Source organism: Heteronotia binoei, chromosome 10 (assembly GCF_032191835.1).
Source record: "Heteronotia binoei isolate CCM8104 ecotype False Entrance Well chromosome 10, APGP_CSIRO_Hbin_v1, whole genome shotgun sequence".
NCBI lineage: Eukaryota > Metazoa > Chordata > Lepidosauria > Squamata > Gekkonidae > Heteronotia > Heteronotia binoei.
The window spans coordinates 69,289,734-69,312,827 of NC_083232.1; the positions used below are offsets into that span (position 1 = coordinate 69,289,734).

General features: G+C 38.9%; 1 protein-coding gene across 3 annotated transcripts in view; it reads left to right on the forward strand.

The window, feature by feature from the left end:
* The first annotated feature begins 702 nt into the window (after positions 1-702).
* ANO10 (anoctamin 10) overlaps positions 703-23,094 on the forward strand; it is a 96,224-nt gene continuing 73,832 nt past the window's right edge. For all 3 annotated transcript variants that reach the window (XM_060248845.1, XM_060248846.1, XM_060248847.1), the window contains exons 1-11: positions 703-725; positions 4,805-4,951; positions 7,100-7,294; positions 7,917-8,051; positions 8,703-8,822; positions 10,594-11,163; positions 14,976-15,031; positions 16,092-16,166; positions 18,993-19,175; positions 19,860-20,051; positions 22,860-22,988. In XM_060248845.1, the coding sequence (XP_060104828.1) occupies positions 4,813-4,951; positions 7,100-7,294; positions 7,917-8,051; positions 8,703-8,822; positions 10,594-11,163; positions 14,976-15,031; positions 16,092-16,166; positions 18,993-19,175; positions 19,860-20,051; positions 22,860-22,988 (1,794 nt within the window). In that variant the 5' untranslated portion in view covers positions 703-725; positions 4,805-4,812. The remainder of the gene's footprint in view (positions 726-4,804; positions 4,952-7,099; positions 7,295-7,916; positions 8,052-8,702; positions 8,823-10,593; positions 11,164-14,975; positions 15,032-16,091; positions 16,167-18,992; positions 19,176-19,859; positions 20,052-22,859; positions 22,989-23,094) is intronic.

A 23,094-nucleotide genomic window follows, 5' to 3' on the forward strand; every position in this document is an offset into this window, starting at 1 on the left:
TTTCTGAATATTGTCTTGCTTAAATTTTAGCAACAAGAGTTTGAAATTAACTTCCCCCACACACTTTAGTTTGTATTTCCTATATCAGATTCCTATATTCTTAATACATTAACGATCGCCTTCCCAAATACTAAATATTCTCACTGTGTCTTTCTTTTGATTTGAAAGGCACTGGGTCAGTGACTCCAATACTACATGCTAAATTTTTCTGTGCTTTTATAACTAGAATTCTGTTTCCAACCGTGTGTTGGAATTAATCAAGCTCATTTTCCCCATGAAGCCGACTCCAATATTCCAAACATGTTTAGTATACAAAAATTGCAAAATTCTCAGCTCAAGACTCCACAGTGACTTCCAAAGGGCGTCAACTAAGAAAACTCTGCATAAGCTTGTGCTGCGGATCCCCGAATGGTCTAAGAAAGCCACGGAGTGTCTGTTTTCTTAATTATACCCCTGCTGACTTCCACGCCACTGCCTGTAATCATAGCAACGCACAGAATTGAGCCACGCTGCCAGCGAAAGACCCCCACCGCCTCCAATCAAGACGCCATCTCTGTTAAGCCGCCACTCGCCACCGAAGGGGCGGGGGGCTATGAGTGGAGCTCCGCCTCTTGTCATGCGCAGTCGCCGTCTCGTGGCTTGAGCGGCTCCGCCCGTTGGCGCCTGCCTGCTCTGCTCTCTACATATCCTCCCCCTGAGGACGTAGAGAAGAGAGACAAAAAAGGGTGAGTGTGGGAGGCAGGGTGGGAGCGCAGCGGGGTTGGGGTGAGAACAAAAAGAAGCCCCCTTTCCCTCCTCCCTGAGAGGAGGAGTCTTTCCTTTTACCTTCCTGCGGCCCCTGAAAAGGAGGGAATCTGAAGCCAATACGGAATGACTAGGCGGGGTTAGGAAGGAAGCGACACGGAAGGGGGGGGGGAATAATAATGGGATCACTAAGGGGGAGTTTTTGAGGGGAGGGAGCTGATATCTTCGGGGGCCTCCATTGGCAGCTCAGTCCACAGCCGCCTGTTTATTTAGCTTTCGTTTGAAGCCCCCCCCCCCCCCTTGCATCTTTGCTACTTGGCTTAGGCGTGGAGTTTGGGCTGCTCTCAGCTGAAGGTCCACCTCCCGAATTCCGTTTTGCTCTTCCCGGGTTCTCTCTGTCCCATTCAGGGGTGGCGAGCGCTTTCCAGATTTCTTCTTCACGCTATATATGGAAAACGGACGAACGGTTTGGTGCGAGCTGAGTTCTTCTCTCAGCTGTTCTAGCGAGTCAAGTACTGCTGCGCTGGCGAGGAGTTTTCGTGCATCCTTGACAGGGATTAACGGTTGCTTCAGAGCACGAACGTGGATGTGAGCCAGAGAGGAACCCGGCAAATGCAACAAATTTTGGTGTTGCCTGAAGGGTACTTCCTCTCAACCCCCCTTTGCAGATTACAATTCTTAGGTGCGCACCAAAAAACGCAAACGTGGATGGAGCAAAAGCTGTGTTTGAAAGCACGCATCCATTACAAAGTTTAACTTGTCATGGAGCCAGAGCGGACTGCAGCTGTTTGTTGCTAGGTTTGCTGATTCAATGCGTGAATCCACGCCTAAACCAAGTAGCAAAGATGCAGATTTGGGGGCGGGGTTGGGGAGTTGGGGCCTTCAAACGAAAGCTAAATACACAGGAGATTGTGGACCGAGCTGTCAGTGGAGGCCACCGAAGATATCAGCTCTGTCTCCTCAAGAACTCCCACTTAATGATCCTATCCTATTATTCCTCCCTTCCGTGTTGCTTCTTTCCTGACCCCACCTAGGCAAAATGCTGCTGTGTATGAAACTTGCAAGTAAAATATTTCCAGAGCGGTAGCTGCTAGTCTGTTGTAGCAAGAATAAGCAGATGTCTTGTGGTATCATAAAAGACTAGCAACATTTTATTCTGGCGTAAGCATTTCTGGACTGGATTTTGGAAGCTTTCACTGCAATATATCTTACATGTGGGGAGGATCCACTCAAAACAGCTGAAGTAGGCTCCAGCCTAAAGTATCACAACTAGTTGAACAGTACCTAGGTAACAAATGTTTCCATGTATGGCAGTACCATACAATGTGTTTTATGGGTCCCCTACCCGCTAGTGTTCCTTTTGTATAAAACTCATTAAGAAATGAAGTGCCCTTTAGTCCATGTATGTGTGAATACTTCTAATGTGGTGTGTGTGTGGAAACTGGGGGTTCTTTTGATCATGTGAGCACGGCCTTATCAACTAAAAGCATTGCACTTTTAAAATATTGGTGATGCAGTGTGTCATCAAAAGCACCTTTTTGTAGCTAAGGCTGGAATTTTGATATGTATAAAAGGTATATACAGAGCAGCATTTTCTTTTTTTAAAAAAAGGGGCATGGGAAGACATACCAGGTTCAAGCCTGCCTGTCTTTTAATGATTGATGGGTGGTGGTAGTTCTTTGGTAATAAAAAGATTTTCTTAGTTAAATAATTTGCATCGTGAAAGGCTTGCAGGAAGTGATGGAATTAAGCTCATTGTACCCAGAGAAACAACTTGCATTATTATTATTATTTTTAGTTATTGCTCCTTAGGTTTCAGAATCTGTAGCTTGTAGTCTTCCTAGTAGCACCTGAGCCAGCAACAAGAAGAAGATAGAAGAAGAAGAAGATATTGGATTTATATCCCGCCCTCCACTCCGAAGAGTCTCAGAGCGGCTCACAATCTCCCTCCCCCACAACAAACACCCTGTGAGGTGGGTGGGGCTGGAGAGGGCTCTCACAGCGGCTGCCCTTTCAAGGACAACCTCTGCCAGAGCTATGGCTGACCCAAGGCCATTCCAGCAGGTGCAAGTGGAGGAGTGGGGAATCAAACCTGGTTCTCTCAGATAAGAGTCCAGACACTTAACCACTACACCAAACTGATTTTTGGAGTATGAGCTTTCACAAGTCAGAGCTCTCTTCATCAGAAAGCTTATACCCCAAAATAGAATAGTAGAAACCTTGTACCCCAAAACAGAATAGTAGAATCAAAGAGCTGGAAGGGACCACCAGAGTCATCTGGTCCAAACCCCTCCACAATACAAGAAATTCACAAATACCTCCCCTCCCCCCACATACACACCCAGTGACACATACTCTATGCCCAGAAGATGGCAAAAAATTGTTGGTCTCTAAGATGCTAATGGAATTTAATCTAGCTCTTCTACTGCAGATCCAACCCAGCTAACTCTCTGAAATATCCTGAAGCCTTGGAAATGCACTGCCAATTAGAGCAGTAGATGATACTAGGTTAGACCAATAGTCTGACATGGATGTATAATGAAGTGGATGGATCCATCCATCTTCCAAGTAGCCTTCTCAAGCCTATGGAAGCTTCCTCCAATTTGTGGCTCTTCCTCCAATGGAAGAAGGCTTCAAACCTGAGCTGAAAGGAAATGTGGGGTATAAATATTTTAACAAATACATTAAATTAATAAACTTTGTTTAGTGGAGTGGTAGGTACCATGGAAAATATAGACTGGAAAACAAGTCTATCTCTTATTTGGTGGGGGGGGGGGGCTTCTAGAGCCAAAGACAATTTAGCAAGGCCTGTGGTAAGATACAGTGATTGATTCTGCAAATAGAAAAAATGTAAAGTAAGTTTACATTCATGTGGCAACCCTCTACACAACAAATCATGTTGTTATTCCCAAGAGGTACCAGTAACAATGCAAAAGATAAGATCCAAAGCCATGGTATGCATGTGCAGGAGACAACTGTCAGTGCTGCCTTTGGTTTTTGGTGCATCACTTTTTGTATTCAAACAAATATGCTGCTCTAAATGCTGGAAAGCAGTTTGAGTCTTTGGTAGTGGAAATTACTGAAATTTCAGGATACAGTTGTTGTTAGGAGGCATTGAAGGGTAGGTAAAATCTCAGAACAAAATGTATACTAAATACATATACGTGACAAAGATATAATATTAACAGCTTTTATGTGCTTGGAAACAGGAAAGTGGTATAATAATATTTATTCAGAAGTCGGTAAAATAGTTTGAATAAAGTAAATTATGATACTATACTTTTTCATGCCCTTAATTTTTATTTTTGTGTACTTATATATTTCTTGAATGGAATTAAAAAAAAAAAATTGATTCATCAAAAACAAAGATATGTCCGCACAAGTGACTATTCTGAGTGCCCACACATTGCATCTTTGGTTCATAGTCTATCTGGATCCTGGTCTATTATATGAAGCTTTTTGCAAATATTAACTAATTGCTAGAATGTAAATTTGATTTAGACAGCATCTCCATTACAGTGGTGGACAGAGAGTGAGGACAAGTGATTCACTTATGGCGTGCTTGCTGTCCTATGCTGGCACACAAATGCTGAGTATGGAAAGCATCAACTGCTGCACCAGTACAGTTATCTTGCTCCAGGATTGGATTGAGAAGTATAAGCTTTTTTTTAAAAAAATACCTTTTCTGTTTTGCAAAAAATAGTTAAACTGAATCAGGATTGCTTAGTAGGATTTTTGTTTGACTTGATCAAACATTTGCTTTAAATAAAATTGTTTTTTTCAAATAAAAAGTTAATACAGGCTTTAAAAATGTTCAGCAATAATGTTAACATTTTAACAATTGGACTTTAACACTGTCCTTGTAACTGATAGTCTAGAATGATGTGGAAATACTGGAAATATGTAATCTAGGTTGAAAATGAAATGCTGCTTTTACCAGAAACAGGAAGGTGTTATAACAGGGTATGGTGGGGGTAGTGAACACAGCCCATCCTTTGACATGCTCTTGCTACAAGTTGCAAAGCTGCTTTCCTCTTTTTACTTTTTGGTAAGCCAGTAGCTCAAAAGATGAAGGTAAGCTGGTCTGCATATGACACGTTTGAGGCTAATTTCAAACCTTTGGTGGTCATCGAGCTTGCAAAAAACACCAGAGATGAAACCAAAGAATGGCTGACAAAAAAGATTGTGGAGAAGAAGAAAAATGGAGGTGAGTATTCCCAAGTTTTATTAAATGCTTTGTTTGTAAAAGCTGTTATTTAATTTAACTTTACTAGAAGGCAATAGATTAGAATATTCACTTTACTAGAAGGCAATAGATTAGAATAGCATTCCTTTTTTAAGCAGCAAAAGGAAAAAATGATTTAAAAAGAGTGACTGAAATGAAAATGTCTGTTTTGAAATATAAAACTACTGATCCGTGATAAGGTGCAGGGATTGTAGGAACAGTAGAAAGGAAATAGTTTCTGATTTAGCCAGCAAAGGAAAAAATAATCTGAGTTTTGCCACTTTTGGGAACTGATGTTATTTTGAGACTAATGATGGTGGGAAGTAGTTTAACCCCACCCCATACACACACTTCCAAACAGCATCATGGGACATTTGTATACTACTCAGGTTGTCGTCAGCTATTCTCCAATTTTTCTCAAACCTGTTTTACTGTGAAGCTTTGGGAAAGATTACAGCAATGTCTGGATAGCTGCCATGTGGTCAGAAAAGTTCAGATTTTCTCACTGTCATGCACATAGCCCCCATTGTGGTTTTTTCTGCTACCAGGGACCTGTTTGTTTTTTTTAAATTGGCACTTGAGTATATATCCCATTATCAGAATTCTTAGCTTTCATTTTAAAAAGGTGACTCTAGCCCTTTTTGTTGCAGAGATACTCCCTGAAAGGTGGGGTAGCATAAGTCAGCTGCAACTTTGTGATCACATAGTTACAACATTATAAAAATATAAGTTGCCAATTTAAAAAAACTCCTGAAGAAACTCCATGGAGTGGGGGTGGCTGCTGCCTGGAGGTTTTGCATCCAGGAAAATGCAGGGGTAAGCATGTAGAAGCCCCATTGCTGCTTTGCTATGTTGGTAGATGCAGCAGCAACAGGGAAACCACACCAGCCTGTTCCATGTGGAAAGGTCCTATTACTGTTATTGGCTTATCTCTCTATTGTCCCTTTTTGGCTTGTACATTTATAAACAGACATCACAAAGTACCACAAGCCTTCGGTACTGTTTCCCTTACATAGGAACTAATTTTGTGAAACTCATGAAGATTTCTAACATTTAGGGAAGTGCAAAACAATATTTTATCAGTTGTGAAATATATGCTGCTGCTGTTTCACATAATAAGTTTGCCACCTATTTTCATTTTTAAAAGGTTGGCTAAATCTTACATGAAAATGTGCAAACACTGTTTTTAATAAAAATAAACCAGGAATGTGATTCTTAAACTTGCAGGATATGTGTGGACAAAAAGGCACACAGGCTGCAGTTCTTCTTTTCTTAAGATTATTTCTAAATCTACATGGTAAACTTTTTGTGGGAAGATTCTTCATTTGTGAATGCTTTGATTTGAACCAGAGCAATGTGTGTAGACTCTGCAGAGGAATGTAGCGGCAAACCATTTCTGTTTCTCACTTGCCTTGCAAGCCCCTTCATAGGGTGGCATAAGTCAACTGTGACTTGATGGCACTTTACACATATACAATGTGTGTGGCTAGTTAATCATATATCTAATTTTGAACTAGACCTTGGAGTGTAGATCAATAGATCAGGGAGGAAGGATTTCTCTACAAACCTGATGGAAGCCACATATTTGCAAAGCAGTCTGAAATTTTTAAAAATGCATTGGGGATTAAGATTAGAAACAACACCTGTAGCTTTAAGAAAAAAATGCCTACTGAACTCTCAGTGACTATTTTGGAAGTTGCTATGTGACCACGAAAGTACTGCTGAGCCTTTCAAGACTTGGCTTTTGTAAAGCAAAACAGGAAGGTGGGGAGCAGATGTAGACTTGGACAAAACAGCTGGGCCCAGCAGTGGTGCCTGGCCCAGCAGAAGCTGTTGCTGTGCCAGTAGACACAGTTTTCCTAGGGAGAGGCTGCTGGGAGAGGGAACACTGAAGAGAGTGGAGCAGATAAAGGTAGAATGGCCAGTGGATAGGAAGAGGAGAAGGAAGCAGCAAGAGGGGAGGAGCTATGGGCTGTGCTGTGGAAAGGAAATAATAAATACTGGGGGAAGGGAAACAGAGGAAAATGAGCCCCCCCCCCCCCCGTCCTTGCAGGTCTCCTGCAAGTTATGTAATAAGTATAATGCACTTTAAATATATGCATTTGTTTCTTTTGTTGCCTTGTTTTGAAGGAGCCCAACTTTTAATTAAACCTTTTGTAGAAGATGGGAAAAAAATAGATGGGAACCAGAACATATATCTTGTTGGAGCATCTAACTTGAGGCTACTTCTGGGAGCTGAAACAGTGGGACTAGTGAAAGAATGTAATGATCATACAATGAGAGCCTTTACATACAGCAGTAGAAAAACATTCAAAAATTTTGCAGGTAAATAATTCTTCAAGAATCTGTGAAATTGTTATGTTCTGCTATTTAGGTGGTACAACCATTCTTATGGCATAACCTATCACAGAGTTTTGTTTTTGAATGCTGAACTTTCGACTTCTGCTGATGGCATGTGACTCAATATGATTCAAGTGAAATTTCATGAAGTTGTTACTTTTTTGTAATCATTAACAGAAGTTTTCATTATTTAATGTTGCATATTGAAATACAGAGTTTAGTAGAGGTGCAATTTTATTTAATGGCGAATGTTAGGGTCTCCTCTAAATGTCTTCAAACATATCTCAATCAAGTCTACTTCACAGTGCTGTTGTGAAGACTAGTTGTGTAAACTAGAAGGAAAATATAAGCCACTTTTAGATCTTTACTGGGGAGAAAGGTGGAGTATAAATGAAGTAAATAAAATAATTTGGTATTTTTAAATTTTTCCAAATTTTATTATAGTAATATTAAAGGAATCACTGAAATGATATTGGCATAACCAAACAAAATCATAAAGGCAGTAGTAGGTACTTTGTTAAGGATCTTCATCCTTTGTTTATTCTTTGCACTTCCATGATCTCAAGACAAGGCAACTTTCAACCATGCCACTTCTTTCTTTGTTTAGAGGACAATCACGATTTCCTTACAATGGCAGAGTGTCAGTACATCATCAAACATGAACTTGAAAACCTGAGAGCCAAAGATGAAAAAATGATCCCTGGCTACCCGCAGGCAAAACTTTATCCTGGAAAATCAATTAGTAAGTAACTATGTTTGGCAGTTTTTAATTGCAATAATACTTTGGGGGGATATGTGAAGATTAGCATGTGGTTTTCGGTTAGCTGCAGGAGATATTTAGACATCTGGTGCTGTTTGGAACAGTTTTCATAGATGAACTTTTTGTAGTTACAGTTCCTCATCCAGAACCATCTAGCTGAATCTAATCTCTTATACACAACTAATAAGAGCTTTCTGAACATCTTTCAGTTACCTGATTTTCTAGGAGAGCTTGTGGGTTTGCTAAATGCTTAAATGCTGCTTGGTCCCACCATTCAGTGCATGCACGTGGTGCTCTCACAGCAAGAAAAGGCCAGTTCTGACATAGCACACACAGGAGTACCTATGCTTAAAAAAGTAATGTCAAAAATTTGTTATTGGTAAGGTTCTAGAGCCAGAGCAATGAAAAGAAGAATATAGGATATGCCTATGTATCTTTTGGGATAAACATTGTGAGTAAATAGTTCTCATGCTTACGCAAAGTCCTTTTACCCAGTGTAGGCTTATTTGAGGGAATGATATTGGGGCTACAGTGTCCATTAATAGTTAAAGATTTACAATTTCATTTAAAAGCAATTTGGCTGGCTTTGTATAAGATCATTTAGAAGAACCGTTCGTCTTTTTCCTTCTTCAGTGCGAAGGCTTCTGACCAATGGTATCTTAGTTCATATTTTTCCACTTCATGACACTGAAGAATTAAAGAAACTTGGACACATATGGTATGGCCAACTGAAAATCAGGTACCAGCCTTTAGGTAAGTTAGTGCTATTATCAGTGGCAATGATATGAAAAGATCAAACATCTTGAGCTATTTGATGTGATGTGCTCTCTGTTCCTAACTCATTGTGGCCTGTGATTGTAACATGAGGATAAATTTATGAATTATAGGCTATATAGACACACATATTGTGTGGCTCTCAAAGCCCCCACCGCCCCATTGGCTGGCTTGGCAAAGGCATTTTTCTCTTTAAATCACTTCTCCAAGTCAAACCAGCCAGCAGCTTGGAGAATGCATTTAAAGTTAAAGTAGCTTTCTTTCCACCTCTCCCTCCCTCCCTCCCTCCCTCCCTCCCTCCCTCCCTTCCTTCCTTCCTTCCTTCCTTCCTTCCTTCCTTCCTTCCTTCCTTCCTGTTTGGCCACACCTGATAAAAACTATCAGATCCTCAGTGTGCCACAATGGGAAAATAGGTAAGGTGCTTTTCCAGTAAATAGTTTGAGTTGACTCTATATAAACAAGTCAAGCTACATGCTCAAGGGGACTGGGAAACAAAACCAGAAGTCACCAGCCAGTAAGACCTGCAGGAAAATTCCTTCCTGTTCTCAAATCTGATGATTAGTCTTTCTCATTATAGCATTTTATCATATGGAACACCTGGATGTAACGGCCATAAAGATATTAAATAGATATGGTGCTTTCCGCCAACGCCAAATATATCAGCATGTTCAGATCATTTTGATATAGCACCTTGTACTGTTTTAATGTTTTTACTGCTTTAATGCCTATACCTGTTTTAAATGTTTTAAGTAAGTGTCTTCATACCTGTGAGCTGCCCTGAGCCTGCTTTGGCAGGGAGGGCTGGATAGAAATCTTATAAATAAATAAATTTTTAGTTTATACCAGTGAAGATCACATACTGAGTGTCAGCTAATACAAAATAGGCACTTCACATTTGCAGACTAAGTCAGTTCATTCTTCAGAAAAATACTGAGTTGGGCAGATGTTGTTGTTCAGTTGCACAGTCGAGTCCGACTCTTTGCGACCCCATGGACAAAGTCATGCCAGGCCCTCCTGTCTTCCACCATCTTCTGATGTCTGCTCAAATTCGTGTTTGTTACATCAGTAACACTGTTCAGCCATCTCATCTTTTGCCGTCTCCTTCTTCTTTTGCCTTCTGTCTTCCCCAGCATCAGGGTCTTCTCCAGGGAGTGCTCCCTTCTCATTTGGTAGCCAAAGTATTTGAGCTTCAGCATCTGACCTTCCAGTGAACAGTCTGGGTTGATTTCCCTTAGGACTGACTGATTTGATCTTCTTGCAGTCCAAGGGACTCTCAAGAGTCTTCCCCAGCACCACATCTCAAAAGCATCTATTCTTCTGCGCTCGGCCTTCCTTATGGTCCAGCTCTCACAGCCATACAGATGTGGGCTTCTTGAAATCATCTGTGCCTGGCAGCTGTTTCATATCATAATAATCAGTTAATGTCTCCTAGCATTCTACCTATATCAGCAGCAGTAAAACATTCCTTTCCGTGGTTTGTGTTGGCATGAAAAAAACTGCTTAGCATGGTCTCAGGCCTTGGGGCTGGCCACATGACTGTGTTAAGTGACTCTAGCATGCATTCTTTGGTATGCTGTAAATCAGCATTTTCAGCATCCTTAAAAACATGAGGTAGGAATTGTAAATCATTATGCATTGAGGCTCTAGAACTTAATAGTATTTTTTAAGTAGTATCTAATAAATCCCTCCCAATATATAATCTGGTCTGGTGTATTTTCTAATTATGATCACTCTCTCTTTTTTTTAACAGATGAAATTCGCAAATATTTTGGTGAAACGCTATCTTTCTATTTTGCCTTTTTGGAGTATTTCACATTTGCCTTGATTCCAATGGCTGTTATTGGGATTCCGTATTATTTCTTTGCATGGGAAGATTATGACAAGTACGTGATTTTTGCAACCTTCAATCTGCTTTGGTCTACAGTTATCCTTGAAGTTTGGAAGCGTTGCTGTGCTGTGATGGCCTACAGGTGGGGGACGCTGTTGATGAAACGACAGTTTGAAGAACCCAGGCCAGGGTTTCATGGGGTTCTGGGCATCAACCCTGTGACTGGGAGAGAGGAGCCAGTGTACTCCAGCTTTAAAAGACAGTTACGAATTTATTTAGTTTCCTTGCCATTCGTGTGCCTTTGCCTCTACATCTCGCTTTACGTCATGATGATTTACTTTGAGTTGGAAAACCAAGCATATTTATATAACGAAGAGAACCAATCTGATTTAAGCAACTTGTTGTTATATGTGCCTAGCATAATTTATGCTGTTGTGATTGAAGTTCTCAATCGCCTCTATCAATATGCTGCAGAGTTCTTAACTTCATGGGGTAAGATATGCCTCTCATTTTCCTTTATCCTTTTACTTTTTTGTGGTGGAATTGCATTACTATTTGAACCATCATGTGGTTTCTTAGGTATCGCAAACCATCTGACATGACAGAAGTGTCTTTATTTATGTGAACTATAATACACATCAAGTTGATGGAAGATGTAGGTTGATTACTATCTCTTCAGTAGATAGATCCAAGCGGGCAGCCATGTTGGTCTGAAGTAGTTGAACAAAGCAGGAGTCAAGTTGTACCTTTAAGACCAGCAAGTTTTATTCAGAACGTAAGCTTTCGTGTGCTGTCTAAGCACACTTCATCAGATGAGGGGATCAGGTATTGTGGGCTGAAATACAAGCAGTTTGTTGATTAAGTATGCAGACTGATCACATGGTAAATCAGTGCGGCTTGGCCATTTGATCTGGATAGCCATAAAAAGTAATAAAGTCCTCTGCCAATTGGTGTTTCTGTAAATCTAGGTGAATCACAAAAGGACGTGTATTTCCTAGTTGTAGTCCACCTTCAGTAGTGTGTATTGATCCTAAAATTATTAAGGAAAAAAAGTTTAATAGAATTTTAATGTTTTGGATATTTATAGAATTATTAGTTTATTTTGATGGAGAGAAACTATTTGCGCTTGTGCAGATCATTTAAGAATTTTCAGCCCCATTCTTGACTTCCAGTTTTAATAACAAAAACTCAGCACATTGGGCCTAACATTTCATCTCAGAAAATAATGGAAATGTGAATGAGCAAACTGCACTAAAGTTTTAGATCAAATAGCTCTAAGAGCCAGTATGGTACAATGGACTGAGGTTAGGGAGACCTAAATTCAAATAGTCGCTCAGTCACCAGGCTCCCTAGATGCTCTTAGACTAGTCACGATCTCTTGGGATCAAGCTACACTTGGTTTGGGAAGATCTGTGAATAGATCTTCCAGTGTATAATTTTAGCAGTAGCAACTGTGGTGAGAGTTTGTGTCATGGTGTGTGTGATTGTGCACTTTCTGTTTTATATTCCCCAAGATTTCATGGCTTCTTTCCTCCAGTCATTATTAGACTTTGAAAGGACTGACCATGGCTATTGTACCAGACTTTCCTCCCCTAATGCAGCTCAGTGGTTAGTGGATGATAGTTTTCCCAGGGAAATAGCACAAAATGGAAGAGTTAAAACACCAGAACAGCTCACAAACATCTTATGGCTGCACTTCAGTTACCCGCTAGGAGATTCAGTCTTGGATACTCATAGCATCATAGAGTTGGAAGGAAGCTCCAGGGTCATCTAGTCCAACCCCCTGCACAATGCAGGAAACTCACAAATACCAGCCCCCCAAAATCCACAGGATCTGCATTGCTGTCAGAAGACCATCCAGCTTCTGTTTAAGATGATGATGATGATGATGATTTTGGATTTATATCCCACCCTATACTCTGAATCTCAGTATCTCAGAGCGGTCACAACCTCCTCTACCTTCCCCCCCCCCCACAACAAACACCCTGTGAGGTAGGTGGGGCTGAGAGTGCTTTTATAGCAGCTGCCCTTTCAAGGACAGCTTCTATGACAGCTATGGCTGACCCAAGGCCATCTCAGCAGGTGCAAGTGGAGGAGTGGGGAATCAAACCCGATTCTCCCAGATAAGAGTCTGCGCACTTATCCACTACACCAAACTGGCTCTCACTTCCAAAGAAGGAGAGCTCACCACCTCCTGAGGAAGCCTGTTCCACTGAGGAACCGCTCTAACTGTCAGGAAGTTCTTTCTAATGTTGAGCCGGAAACTCTTTTGATTTAATTTCAACCTGTTGGTTCTGGTCCTACCTTTTGGGGCCACAGAAAGCAATGCTGCACCATCCTCTATATGACAACCCTTCAAGTACTTGAAGATGCAAGCTAAATTCATCATCCTGCATAGATAAGTTCTAAGTATAAATACTCGAGGATAAAAACAAGAACCTCCCTGAATGAAAAGTTGGATAATAGTGAAATAAATTAAATAAATAGTATGCTTAAAAGATACCTACATTTATTTAGAAAACAGGAATCCTCAAAACAGGTCAGATACTGAAAACAGAGAATTTTAATATTTTCTGGGGAGAAATTATTTCATGCTGCCTTAAATCAAAGTGTGTAAATAGATGCATGTTCATTTAGGGTGCTGTTGTGCATGAGAAACAAGTTCAGATTCTCACTCGGGTATGAAGTTCACTGTCTTAAACAAGTTAATTTCTCAGACTGATGTAATCATTGTGAGACTAAAACACTTGTTTGAATCCAGTGGAAGGAGGGAATAAAAGTTAAATATTGGACCTAGTTATAGAGATCATTAAGTGAGTAGACTAGTCCAATATAGGTTTAATTACAAAGTAAAATTTGACCCCCAGTTAGCCACTGGGGCTGATATTGAAAAGTCTAGTGATAGGGAGACTACACAAACTTCTACCTGTTTGATGAAAACAAACTCAATTTTTAACTCCATTCTATCTCTCTTGTGCACAGATACCAGTTTCGGTTTGAACTAATAGTGCTACCCATAGTTTGCCAGCCTAGCAAATTATAGTTAGTGCTGAACTGCAAACTGAAGGTGTTCAGGTGGCAAAAAGAAGGATATATAAGCCCATGGCTTGTTTCTGATTCTTCAGCTCATGTTTTTGCAGCTCATATAGATATGAGCAGCTCATATGCAGCTCAGTTTTATTTACTATAATGAAGGAAACACACTAATCCAGCAAAGTCCAAACTAAAAAAAAAAAGGAAAGGCTGTGCCGAATAGGCTATGCATATTACCATTGTTTTCACAATGTTTATTGGGCTGTGACAGCAATAAGAGAAAAATCCTTGATGTATGATCTGGATTAAAACATGTTGAAAATCCCAAAATAGTAGTTCTGATATTAGGGGGTAGCCATGTTTGTTTGTTACAGCAAAATTAAACAGGAGTCCAGCGGCACTGTAAAATTAAATTTTCTATATTTTATTGTGGTCTTGGTAGACCATCTGATTCATTTAATAACTGGAACTGTCTTTGCAGACTGCTGATGTCAGGATGCTTTATGAATAGCTAGGCCTGATGGCATGCAAGAAGCATTTAATGTATTCTTTGATATAGGACTGCGTAACAAAATAACATGTTCAAAGGAAGGGGTGCATTTCGCAATACTGGCACAGTATTGAGATCTTACTGTTCCAAAACATGATAGTAAAGAGAGCAATGGTCTTAATGCAAAACCCCCAAATGTCTTCCACTGTTACAGTTTTGATACACTAATGGGATTTGAAATAAATTGAGCAGGAAAGATAGTCTTGGGTAGAAAGCTAAAAAAAAATAATAATGAAGATACATTGGTCATTTTGGTGAGCCTAAAAGAGACAGCTGCATCAATAACCAGAAAAAAGAAAAGGCAAAAATAGATTAGTACAGTGGGAAAAATATGTTTGTTAAACTTGAAAACCCCTACACATTTCACCTATGCTTTTTCAGGGGGATCTGTGTAGTGGTGTTGCTGGAAGGTTCCCACAGCAGCTAAACTACACTTGATTTCAATGAACCTATTAAGAGTGTATGTCCAATATTTAATATTTATTTAGTGTTATTGGTATTTTGTAGTTTTAGGGATGTGGTCTGAATGCAGCCATATATGTATGTATAACAAGTAGCACTTTTAATTTTAGATACAGCACATCTTTAAGATTATGTTTTAAACACATTTGTTGTATTTGGATAAAGAAAATGTCTTGCTTGCACCAAGGCTTGAAGTGCTGCCTAAAGTGTCTCAGGCTGATGTGTCTTGCATTGATTGGGGTTTCTTATTAAATTACAGAAAACCATAGATTGGAATCTTCATATCAGAATCACCTAGTTCTGAAAGTCTTGGTGGTAAGTATAGTTGAAAATACTTGAATTATGTCTTGAGCTGAGTCTTGTACATTTCTCAGCTAAATGAGAGAGAGAGATCAAAGAATATTTGCTTGGGACCAAACATAACTACATGATCAGAAATTGCATCTGGGGCTTGAGAGGTTTTTTTGAGAGGGAGGGGTTGCCAGTTTGTCCCTGGCTGTAGTCCCTTGATTCTGCCCAGAGCTATTCTAGAGGGCCGTGTGATGTGGAGATGTTCTTGTATGTGAAGGATAATGATGAGCAGTTTGTCGAAGCAAAGTGTTTTCTGCTTGTGCATAGGGACGTCTATAACTTCTTTCTTGTATAACTCAGTTTGCAACACGGTTTAGCTTGAAATTTTCATAGAGGATTGTATCTAGCATTTGGCAGTCGTAAACCCACTCTTTGGATATTTGGTCATCAGTAATTCCACTTTGTTCAGTGAGATGTCCTTCTGAGGACTGCAGCCTGAATATGAGATTTGTCATTGGGGATTAACCATAACATCGGTTGGGATTATTCATTGGATTAGTTTTAAAATGCCTCTTCAGGCAATAGGTGCTGTGTCAGCTATTGAACAACCCTTTTGGTCTAGACTAAGATGCAATGCATCAAGTTCTGATTATGCACATGCTTCTTCAAAGTAAATTAGAATAGTGTACATGAACTGGGTGTTTGGGTTCTTTCTAGATACCCCTTTAGATCTTGTTCTCTCTTTGAACCCTAAAGACAGATATTGAGCAGACTATAAAAGATATTGAGCTATCAAGTTTAATTCTGAAGATTATTTAAACAAAAAGTACCTAAATATTGAAAACTGTTTAGAAAAAAATTAATTAGATGCATCCTGGCAATGTGAGATCTGCTGATAAGAGCCAGCTCATCAGAGCTTTTTCCAGTGACTGGTTAGTAAGTGAATTGCCACATGGTGGCAGCACAGGCTGCATGGGCTAGAAGCAAAACCTTTCTGGGTTGAATATGTCACCTGGACCTCACCTTGTCCATTCCTGAACTAGATTACTGATACTATTTAAATACTGTGTTTTGTCTTTTACAGTTCAACTTTTTTAACTGTTTTGCCTCTTTATTCTACATCGCTTTTGTCATGCTTGATATGAAACTTTTGAGACAGGTGAGTATTATGAAAAGAGACTTAGATGTATTTCTGTAGATAAAAAGAGAGTTTCTGAAAAGTCCTAATAACTACAGGATGTGTGACTATTTGCATAATTATACTCTTATATGGATTTCAGCTGATTATTTTAGTTTCTCCAATAATTCCTAACAGTGACATCAGTAGGAATCAGGTGCATACTGAATAATTGTTGATAGACAAATTCTGGATAGTTTTTACTAGTGCTGAAGTGTTATTGTAGTTTTTCTTAATATTTAATTTAAACCATTCCTCACATCATTTGATAGCTTTGTTCCGTGTCCGAAACAGTAGTTTTCTAGTTTGCTATACTTAAAGCACACTGCTTATCCGCTCCCTTTGACATTTATTGCATTCATTCATTATTTATATTTTATATTAATAGTTATATCCTCCTTGACTGAAGAGGTTTTCAATGTAGCTTTAGAACAATATAGTAACTACCCACAAGTGTGTAGAATTACGTTTCCATTTCTCCACATGGTAGTACAGGAGGGAAGTTCAACAGCTGTCCCTTTGGTGTAAAGTAAATAATCTTATTTTAAATATAAATAAGACGAAGGAAATTATAGTGGATTACAGGAAGAGTAGTTTGGACACCCAGCCGTTGTTTATTGATGGTGTTATGGTAGAACAGGTGACAGAATGGAAGTTTCTGGGAATTACCATGAAACAGGATCTAACATGGGGGGCAAATACTTTAGCTCTAGAGAAAAAGGCCCAGCAACGACTATACTACTTAAGACTCTTAAGATCACTACAACTGTCAGGGAGTCTGCTGGTTGCCTTTTATCGTAGTTCCATTGAGAGCATTTTATCTTATTGCCTCTGCGCGTGGTTTGGGAGCTGCACGGAAGCAGAGAGAAGGGTGCTCCAAAGAGTGACGAGAAGAGCACAAAAGATTTGTGGATGTTCTCTCCCCTCATTGGTGGATCTGTATAATATGGCATGTAAAAGGAAGATACAAATGATCCTAAGGGACCATACACATCTGGGCCATTTGCTTTTTGAGATCTTACCGTCAGGTAGACGATATAGAGTGTTGAAGGCTAGGACAAACAGATTTAAGGACAGTTTCTATCCAAGTGCTGTGGTTAGGTTAAATGCAGGGTTATGAAGGATTATCTGTTTTAGATGTATTTAATGGTTTAAATGGTTTTAATGGTTTTATGAATGTTTAATGGTTTTATGAATGTTTATTTAATGGTTTAAATGGTTTTAATGGTTTTATGAATGTTTATCCGTTTTAGATGTATTTAAATGGTTTTAATGGTTTAAATGGTTTAATGGTTTCAGATGTATTTAAATGGTTTATGAATATGTGTGTTTGATGTGTTGGTATGTTTGTGGAAGAGCACCTCATTTCGTTGCTCTCATTTCGTTGCTCTCTTTTTGTTGAGAACAATGACAATAAATTCATCTATCTATCTATCTATCTATCTATCTATCTATCTATCTATCTATCTATCTATCTATCTATCTATCTATCTATCTATCTATCTATCTAGTACATTATTCAAAGACAATTGGGTTTTATTGCACAAAGTACTTTAGTACACTTTTGTTTCTGTTGTATGTGACCTGCATTTGTTGTATAAACTCTTTGTTTATTTAACATTCTTCCCTGGGAAGTGTTCATATATATTTTGCACTCATTCCTGGTTTTAATAAGAGCAGCTTACGTTTTCTGTGATTGTGATCTACTTTGGAGGCTCTGCTTTTATTGCCCTCTATAGTCTGAGGTGAGATGGACAAAGTGACAGGGTCTTCTTGGCTCTGGCACTCCAATTATAAAATGCCTTCCCTATGTTTGTGTGGCTGCACATGAAAGCTCCGACCTTGAATACACTTTTGTTGGTCTTAAAAGGTGCTACTGGACTCAAAATTTGTTCTACCTGATATCAAGTCTTTAAGACTTATGCACCAGATGAAGATGTTCAGTTGTCTCAGGAATCTGTTGATTTTGTATTTTTCTTTCTCTACTGGTATTTCTACTGTTGTTCATACTATCTATTTAATACACTGTAATTTGTTTTGTTGTATGTGTGTTATATATATTTGCTGTTCAGTCCAATTTTTGAACTGGTTTTGCTGGGTTTTCCAATTTTTTTAGCAGTTTCATTTTTATTTACATTTGTAAGCTTCCTTAGTAGCCAATTTTGTTGGAGAGTTTACAGAATATAAATGTTTAAATTCCATCATAGTTCTTGAAGCTTATCTAGCAAATGTGACACTTTATGCATTTACTAGGAACAAGGCCCTTTGTTGAAAAAATATAACGGGCTCTAGAAAAAGGCTCTGGGCGAGTACCCTGGCCTTGGGCATTCAGTGACAATTTGCTGTGGCATCATAGCATGATGAAAATCACGCAGATGCTGAAGCTCAGCATTCCTTTCATCTGCAGTGTGTTGTTGCCACCTTTTCCTGTCCTATTCAGCCTTCAGGTGTTTAGCCTCAGTGTGTGCTTGTGGCGTGATCTGTCTTTTTTGGCCTGGCCTGGTTGTTTTAAGGTATACCATGGAGTATGTGCCTCAAGGTAGCCATTTTCTGTAGGGGAAGTGATCTTATTTCAGCTTTCTATCTCCTCTCCCCTCCCTGCACCCTCTACCTAGGAAAATTACAGTCTTTCTCCACAGGTGCTTTTGTGGCTACTGCTGTATGTCTCTCGACCCCAAAGCTAGATCCAGCTTGATATATTACTATATTTGTAGTATTAGTCTTGTTTATTTCCTCTTTAGTTATAATACCGATTAAAGACTTATGCTGTTGTGTTAAATGACTTTTCTTTATTATTATTTTTTTTAGAGCTTGGCAACTTTGCTGATAACTTCACAAATCCTTAATCAATGTGTAGAAGCCATACTCCCTTACTGTCTCCAAAAGAGACGAAACAAGAGGGTTAAAAAAAGGGTGAAGTCATTAAAAATAGATACTGACTTGTCTGTATTTGAGCAAGTTAATCTGGAAAAAGAAATGGATACCTACTTGGTAAGCTGACTAATGCTTCTGCTGTGTTAGACCCTTAAATTTATTACAGCTGAAAAGTATTAATAATCAGATTTTCAGTAACCATCAATTATATATATATATATATATATATATATATATATATATATATATATATATATATATATATATATATATATATATATATATATATATATATATATATATATATATATATATAAACTATTTGCATTATGAGTGGAATTTGAAGATATGCCTTACATTTAAGAACATATTGGATCAAGCCAGAGTCTCATAGAATTCAACTCACTGTTTCCATGGAGTGCATACACTGTCTGTTTAGGTAGCAGAACATGTCCTGTCATTATTCTTTCACTCTTAAAATGGAGAGGAGAAAAATGCCACTTTGGGCCCCCAAAGGTGAGAAAAATAGGGTGTCAGTTTAGTAAATAAATAAATGAATGAGTGGCTTCTCTAATGTTTGTGGGGTGGATACATAAGAAGAATTCATTAAACTTCAGATAAGGGCATTTGAGAAATTAAAACAGCAGTTGCTATCTACACCCTTCTCACTTTAATCTTACACAGTCCGTTTTACAGCTGTATTCTCTACTTTAAACTTCCTCATTAAAGTTAGAAAAATCCATAGAAGCTAGGATCACCACAAGTGCATATTGATGGGCAAAGTATTCTCTCTTCTTCCAGGGTACTTTTGATGACTATTTGGAGCTATTTTTGCAGTTTGGCTATGTGAGTCTTTTTTCATGCGTCTATCCCCTAGCAGCTGTTTTTGCAGTGTTAAACAACATCACAGAGATGTATTCGGATGCCTTAAAAATGTGCCGCATCTTTAAACGACCATTTGCAGAGCCCACAGCAAATATTGGTGTATGGCAGGTAATGTATTTAAGTTTATTGTTTGTATTTTTCATCTCTTCCCCTTGGAGAATACAAAAACCTTCTTGCTTCTTAAAGCCATAGAGGAGTAATAACAGTATATCCCCTGGTGGCTTTTAATTCTGTTGATCATGTTATTCTCAATTGGTTGGCTTCTTTGGAGATTGGAGTATCATGATCCATTTCTTTCTGGCTGATTGATTCCAGAAAGTGGCTCTGAGGAATAGTTGCTTAATTCTGTGGTACCTTTCCTGTGGAATCCCACAGGGTTCATTCTTGTCTTCCATACTGTTCAGCATTTCCATTAAATGACTGATAGATTGTCTAGAGATTTTGAGTTGTGTTACCAGTATGCTGATGGCACTCAGTTCTGTTTCTGCAGTGGAAATCCTGGATAAGTGTCAAGTGGAAGCATGTAGTGCCAGTTACCAACCAACTTGGTTTAATGGCTGTGGTCTTTCCCTGAGAAGAACAATATGACTACAGTTTTGTCTTATCTGGTCACTTCCAGGTTAGGATACTGTATGTTGCTGCTTTTGAACAGAAGTTTCAAATGACAGCCAGGTTATTAATGGGTGTGAGTTATAAAGAACATGTTTTCCCAGTACCAAAATACTTTCATTGCTTAGCAGCCTTCTTCTGGCAAAATCCAAAGTGTTTAAACAAAACAAAAACAACTTCTAAGACTTGAAACAGACATGGCCTGAAGTAATTGAGGAAGGAACAACTTTTTCATATCACCCTGCTCACTAGTTATAAAAATTGGCTCGAACTTTGCCATGTGTATCCCTTCTGTTTGTTTGCTCTATCAGAGTGGTATGTGGTTGGCACTTAGATGGAACTTGTTTAGTGGTGGCACCTCATTTATGGAATGCCTTTCCTTCAGAACACCATATGGCAGAGCATGCCATCCTTCAGATGCCTTGGTTTTGGTCTAGCCTCATTTTATTATAACTGCTCTTTTTTGCATATTTTTAATCACTGTGGTTTTAGGATTTTTATGCTGTATTATTGCTAATAGACAGCTTGCTGTTATATCCCTATCATTTTTATGCTGTTGGTTTTTGAGATATTTTAAACTGTGCTGCTGCATGGTTTGGTATCTATTTTGGTAGTAACTTTTAATTGTTTTAACTTTGTGAGCTAAAGAAGCAGACAAATATCCTGATAAATAAACAGATTATTGTAAGCTGAGAAGTTCTGATGAGGAAGGAAGAACAAGGGAAAATTACAAGCAAGAAAAAGAGACAAGACAATGTTGTTGTGCTTAGACTCAAGTGTGCTTTATCACAATTCATTAAGTTCCATTATGTGTCCCATAGCAGCATTGTCCAGTTCTCATTTCCAAATAAAGCCCTTAAGGCAGCAAACATCAAACAAAACATTTCAACATTAAAATAATATTTAAAACAAAGTATAAAGTAATTTAGCAAAAGCATATAAACACACCTGGCACCAAAACCAGGGAGGAGGGCTATTGAGAGTTATGGGTGTATGCCAAATATTTCAAAAAAGTCTTCACCCACTGGTGGAAGATAGTTAAGACCATTTATAGTTGTAATGAGAGAAATCCTAAGCCTGGGAGGAGGGATGAAAACTCTTAACAAATCCGGCTTCAGCAGTTTTATACTGAAGTGTGCCTCTGAAGTTCTCTTATTGGAAATTGTGACTTTCACATCAGAAACAGAGTGATCTGAAAATCATAGTTCTCCAAGGAAAGGAAATATATGCTGAAATAAAATGTTATGAATCTCTCAGATTCCTGTTTTGTGTTAAGGGGCTGGGAATGGTCAGTGCATGGATGGGAGAATACGTAGGAATCCCAAGTAAAACCACCTTAATTTTCGTGACTGAAAAAAGTGGGATGTAAGTGTAATGAAATGGCTAGTACTGCTTTGTCTGACAGCAGAGGATTTCTTGGCCCTAGACTGGGTGAGTTGTTCTTTTTTCTCACCACTCAGTACATGAAAGAGGAAATTCCAGACCTTTGCAGGGCTTACAATAGCATCCTGATGGACAAGCTATTCTCTCTGGAAGTTGAGAAGATAAGTCTTCAGATGGAGGTGGCATCCCACTGAGATCTCTTATACTGGTGAAACCATGCAGACTTGCATGATTGTGGTAGTTCCTTCATTAACTGCATTTTCTTGATCTATCTCCTCCTAGTTATCTGCACTGTAGTCTCAATCTTAATATCTTTAGACGGATTGCTGTTATAGCCAGAGCCTTTTTTTGTAGAAGGAACTCCTTCGCATATTAGGCTACACCCCCCCGATGTAGCCAATCCTCCAAGAGCTTACTGTAGCCCCTGAAATAAGAACTCTGTAAACTCTTGGAGGATTGGCTACATCAGGGAGGTATAGCCTAATACGCAAAGGAGTTCCTGCTACAAAAAAAGCCCTGGTTTATAGCAATTCTTGCTTCTAGTAGGGAGGCTAAGAAATTATTGAAGGAGTATCCATCAATCATTTTGTTGTGAAGCTTCATTGTGGTAACTTTTAAAACTTTTTGGCTAGATATGTAATGGGTCACACCATAGTTATTTCATTTGAAGTTTTGTTAATTGGGACCTAGTATTTTTATCTGACAGGTAAAGTAAGAAAAGTGCAGCATGGTAATTTCCTTGTGACTGTTTGTCCCCCCCCCCCCCCCCCCCGATGATCTATTGGCAGATTTCATGCAGATACCAATCTAACCTTGGAGCCCTTTGCACTTCTGAATGTAAGACAAGAAAATCAGGAATCTTTAAGATCTTGAAACTAATAAAACAGTCAAACTATTACTGAAAGCGTTTAACTTCTTTTTCAGCTTGCTTTTGAAGCAATGTCTGTCATATCGGTAGTTACCAATTGTGTCCTGATTGGCATGTCACCCCAAGTAAATGCACTTTTTCCAGACTCAAAAACAGAACTTATCCTGATTGTGGTGTTGGCAGAGGTAAGTATAAGATTTTAAAAATTGTGCTGTGATAGAGAAACAAGTATTCGTAGAATATGTATATTTCATGGACTGGTATATTTTTTATTTGCAGTTAGTAAAGATT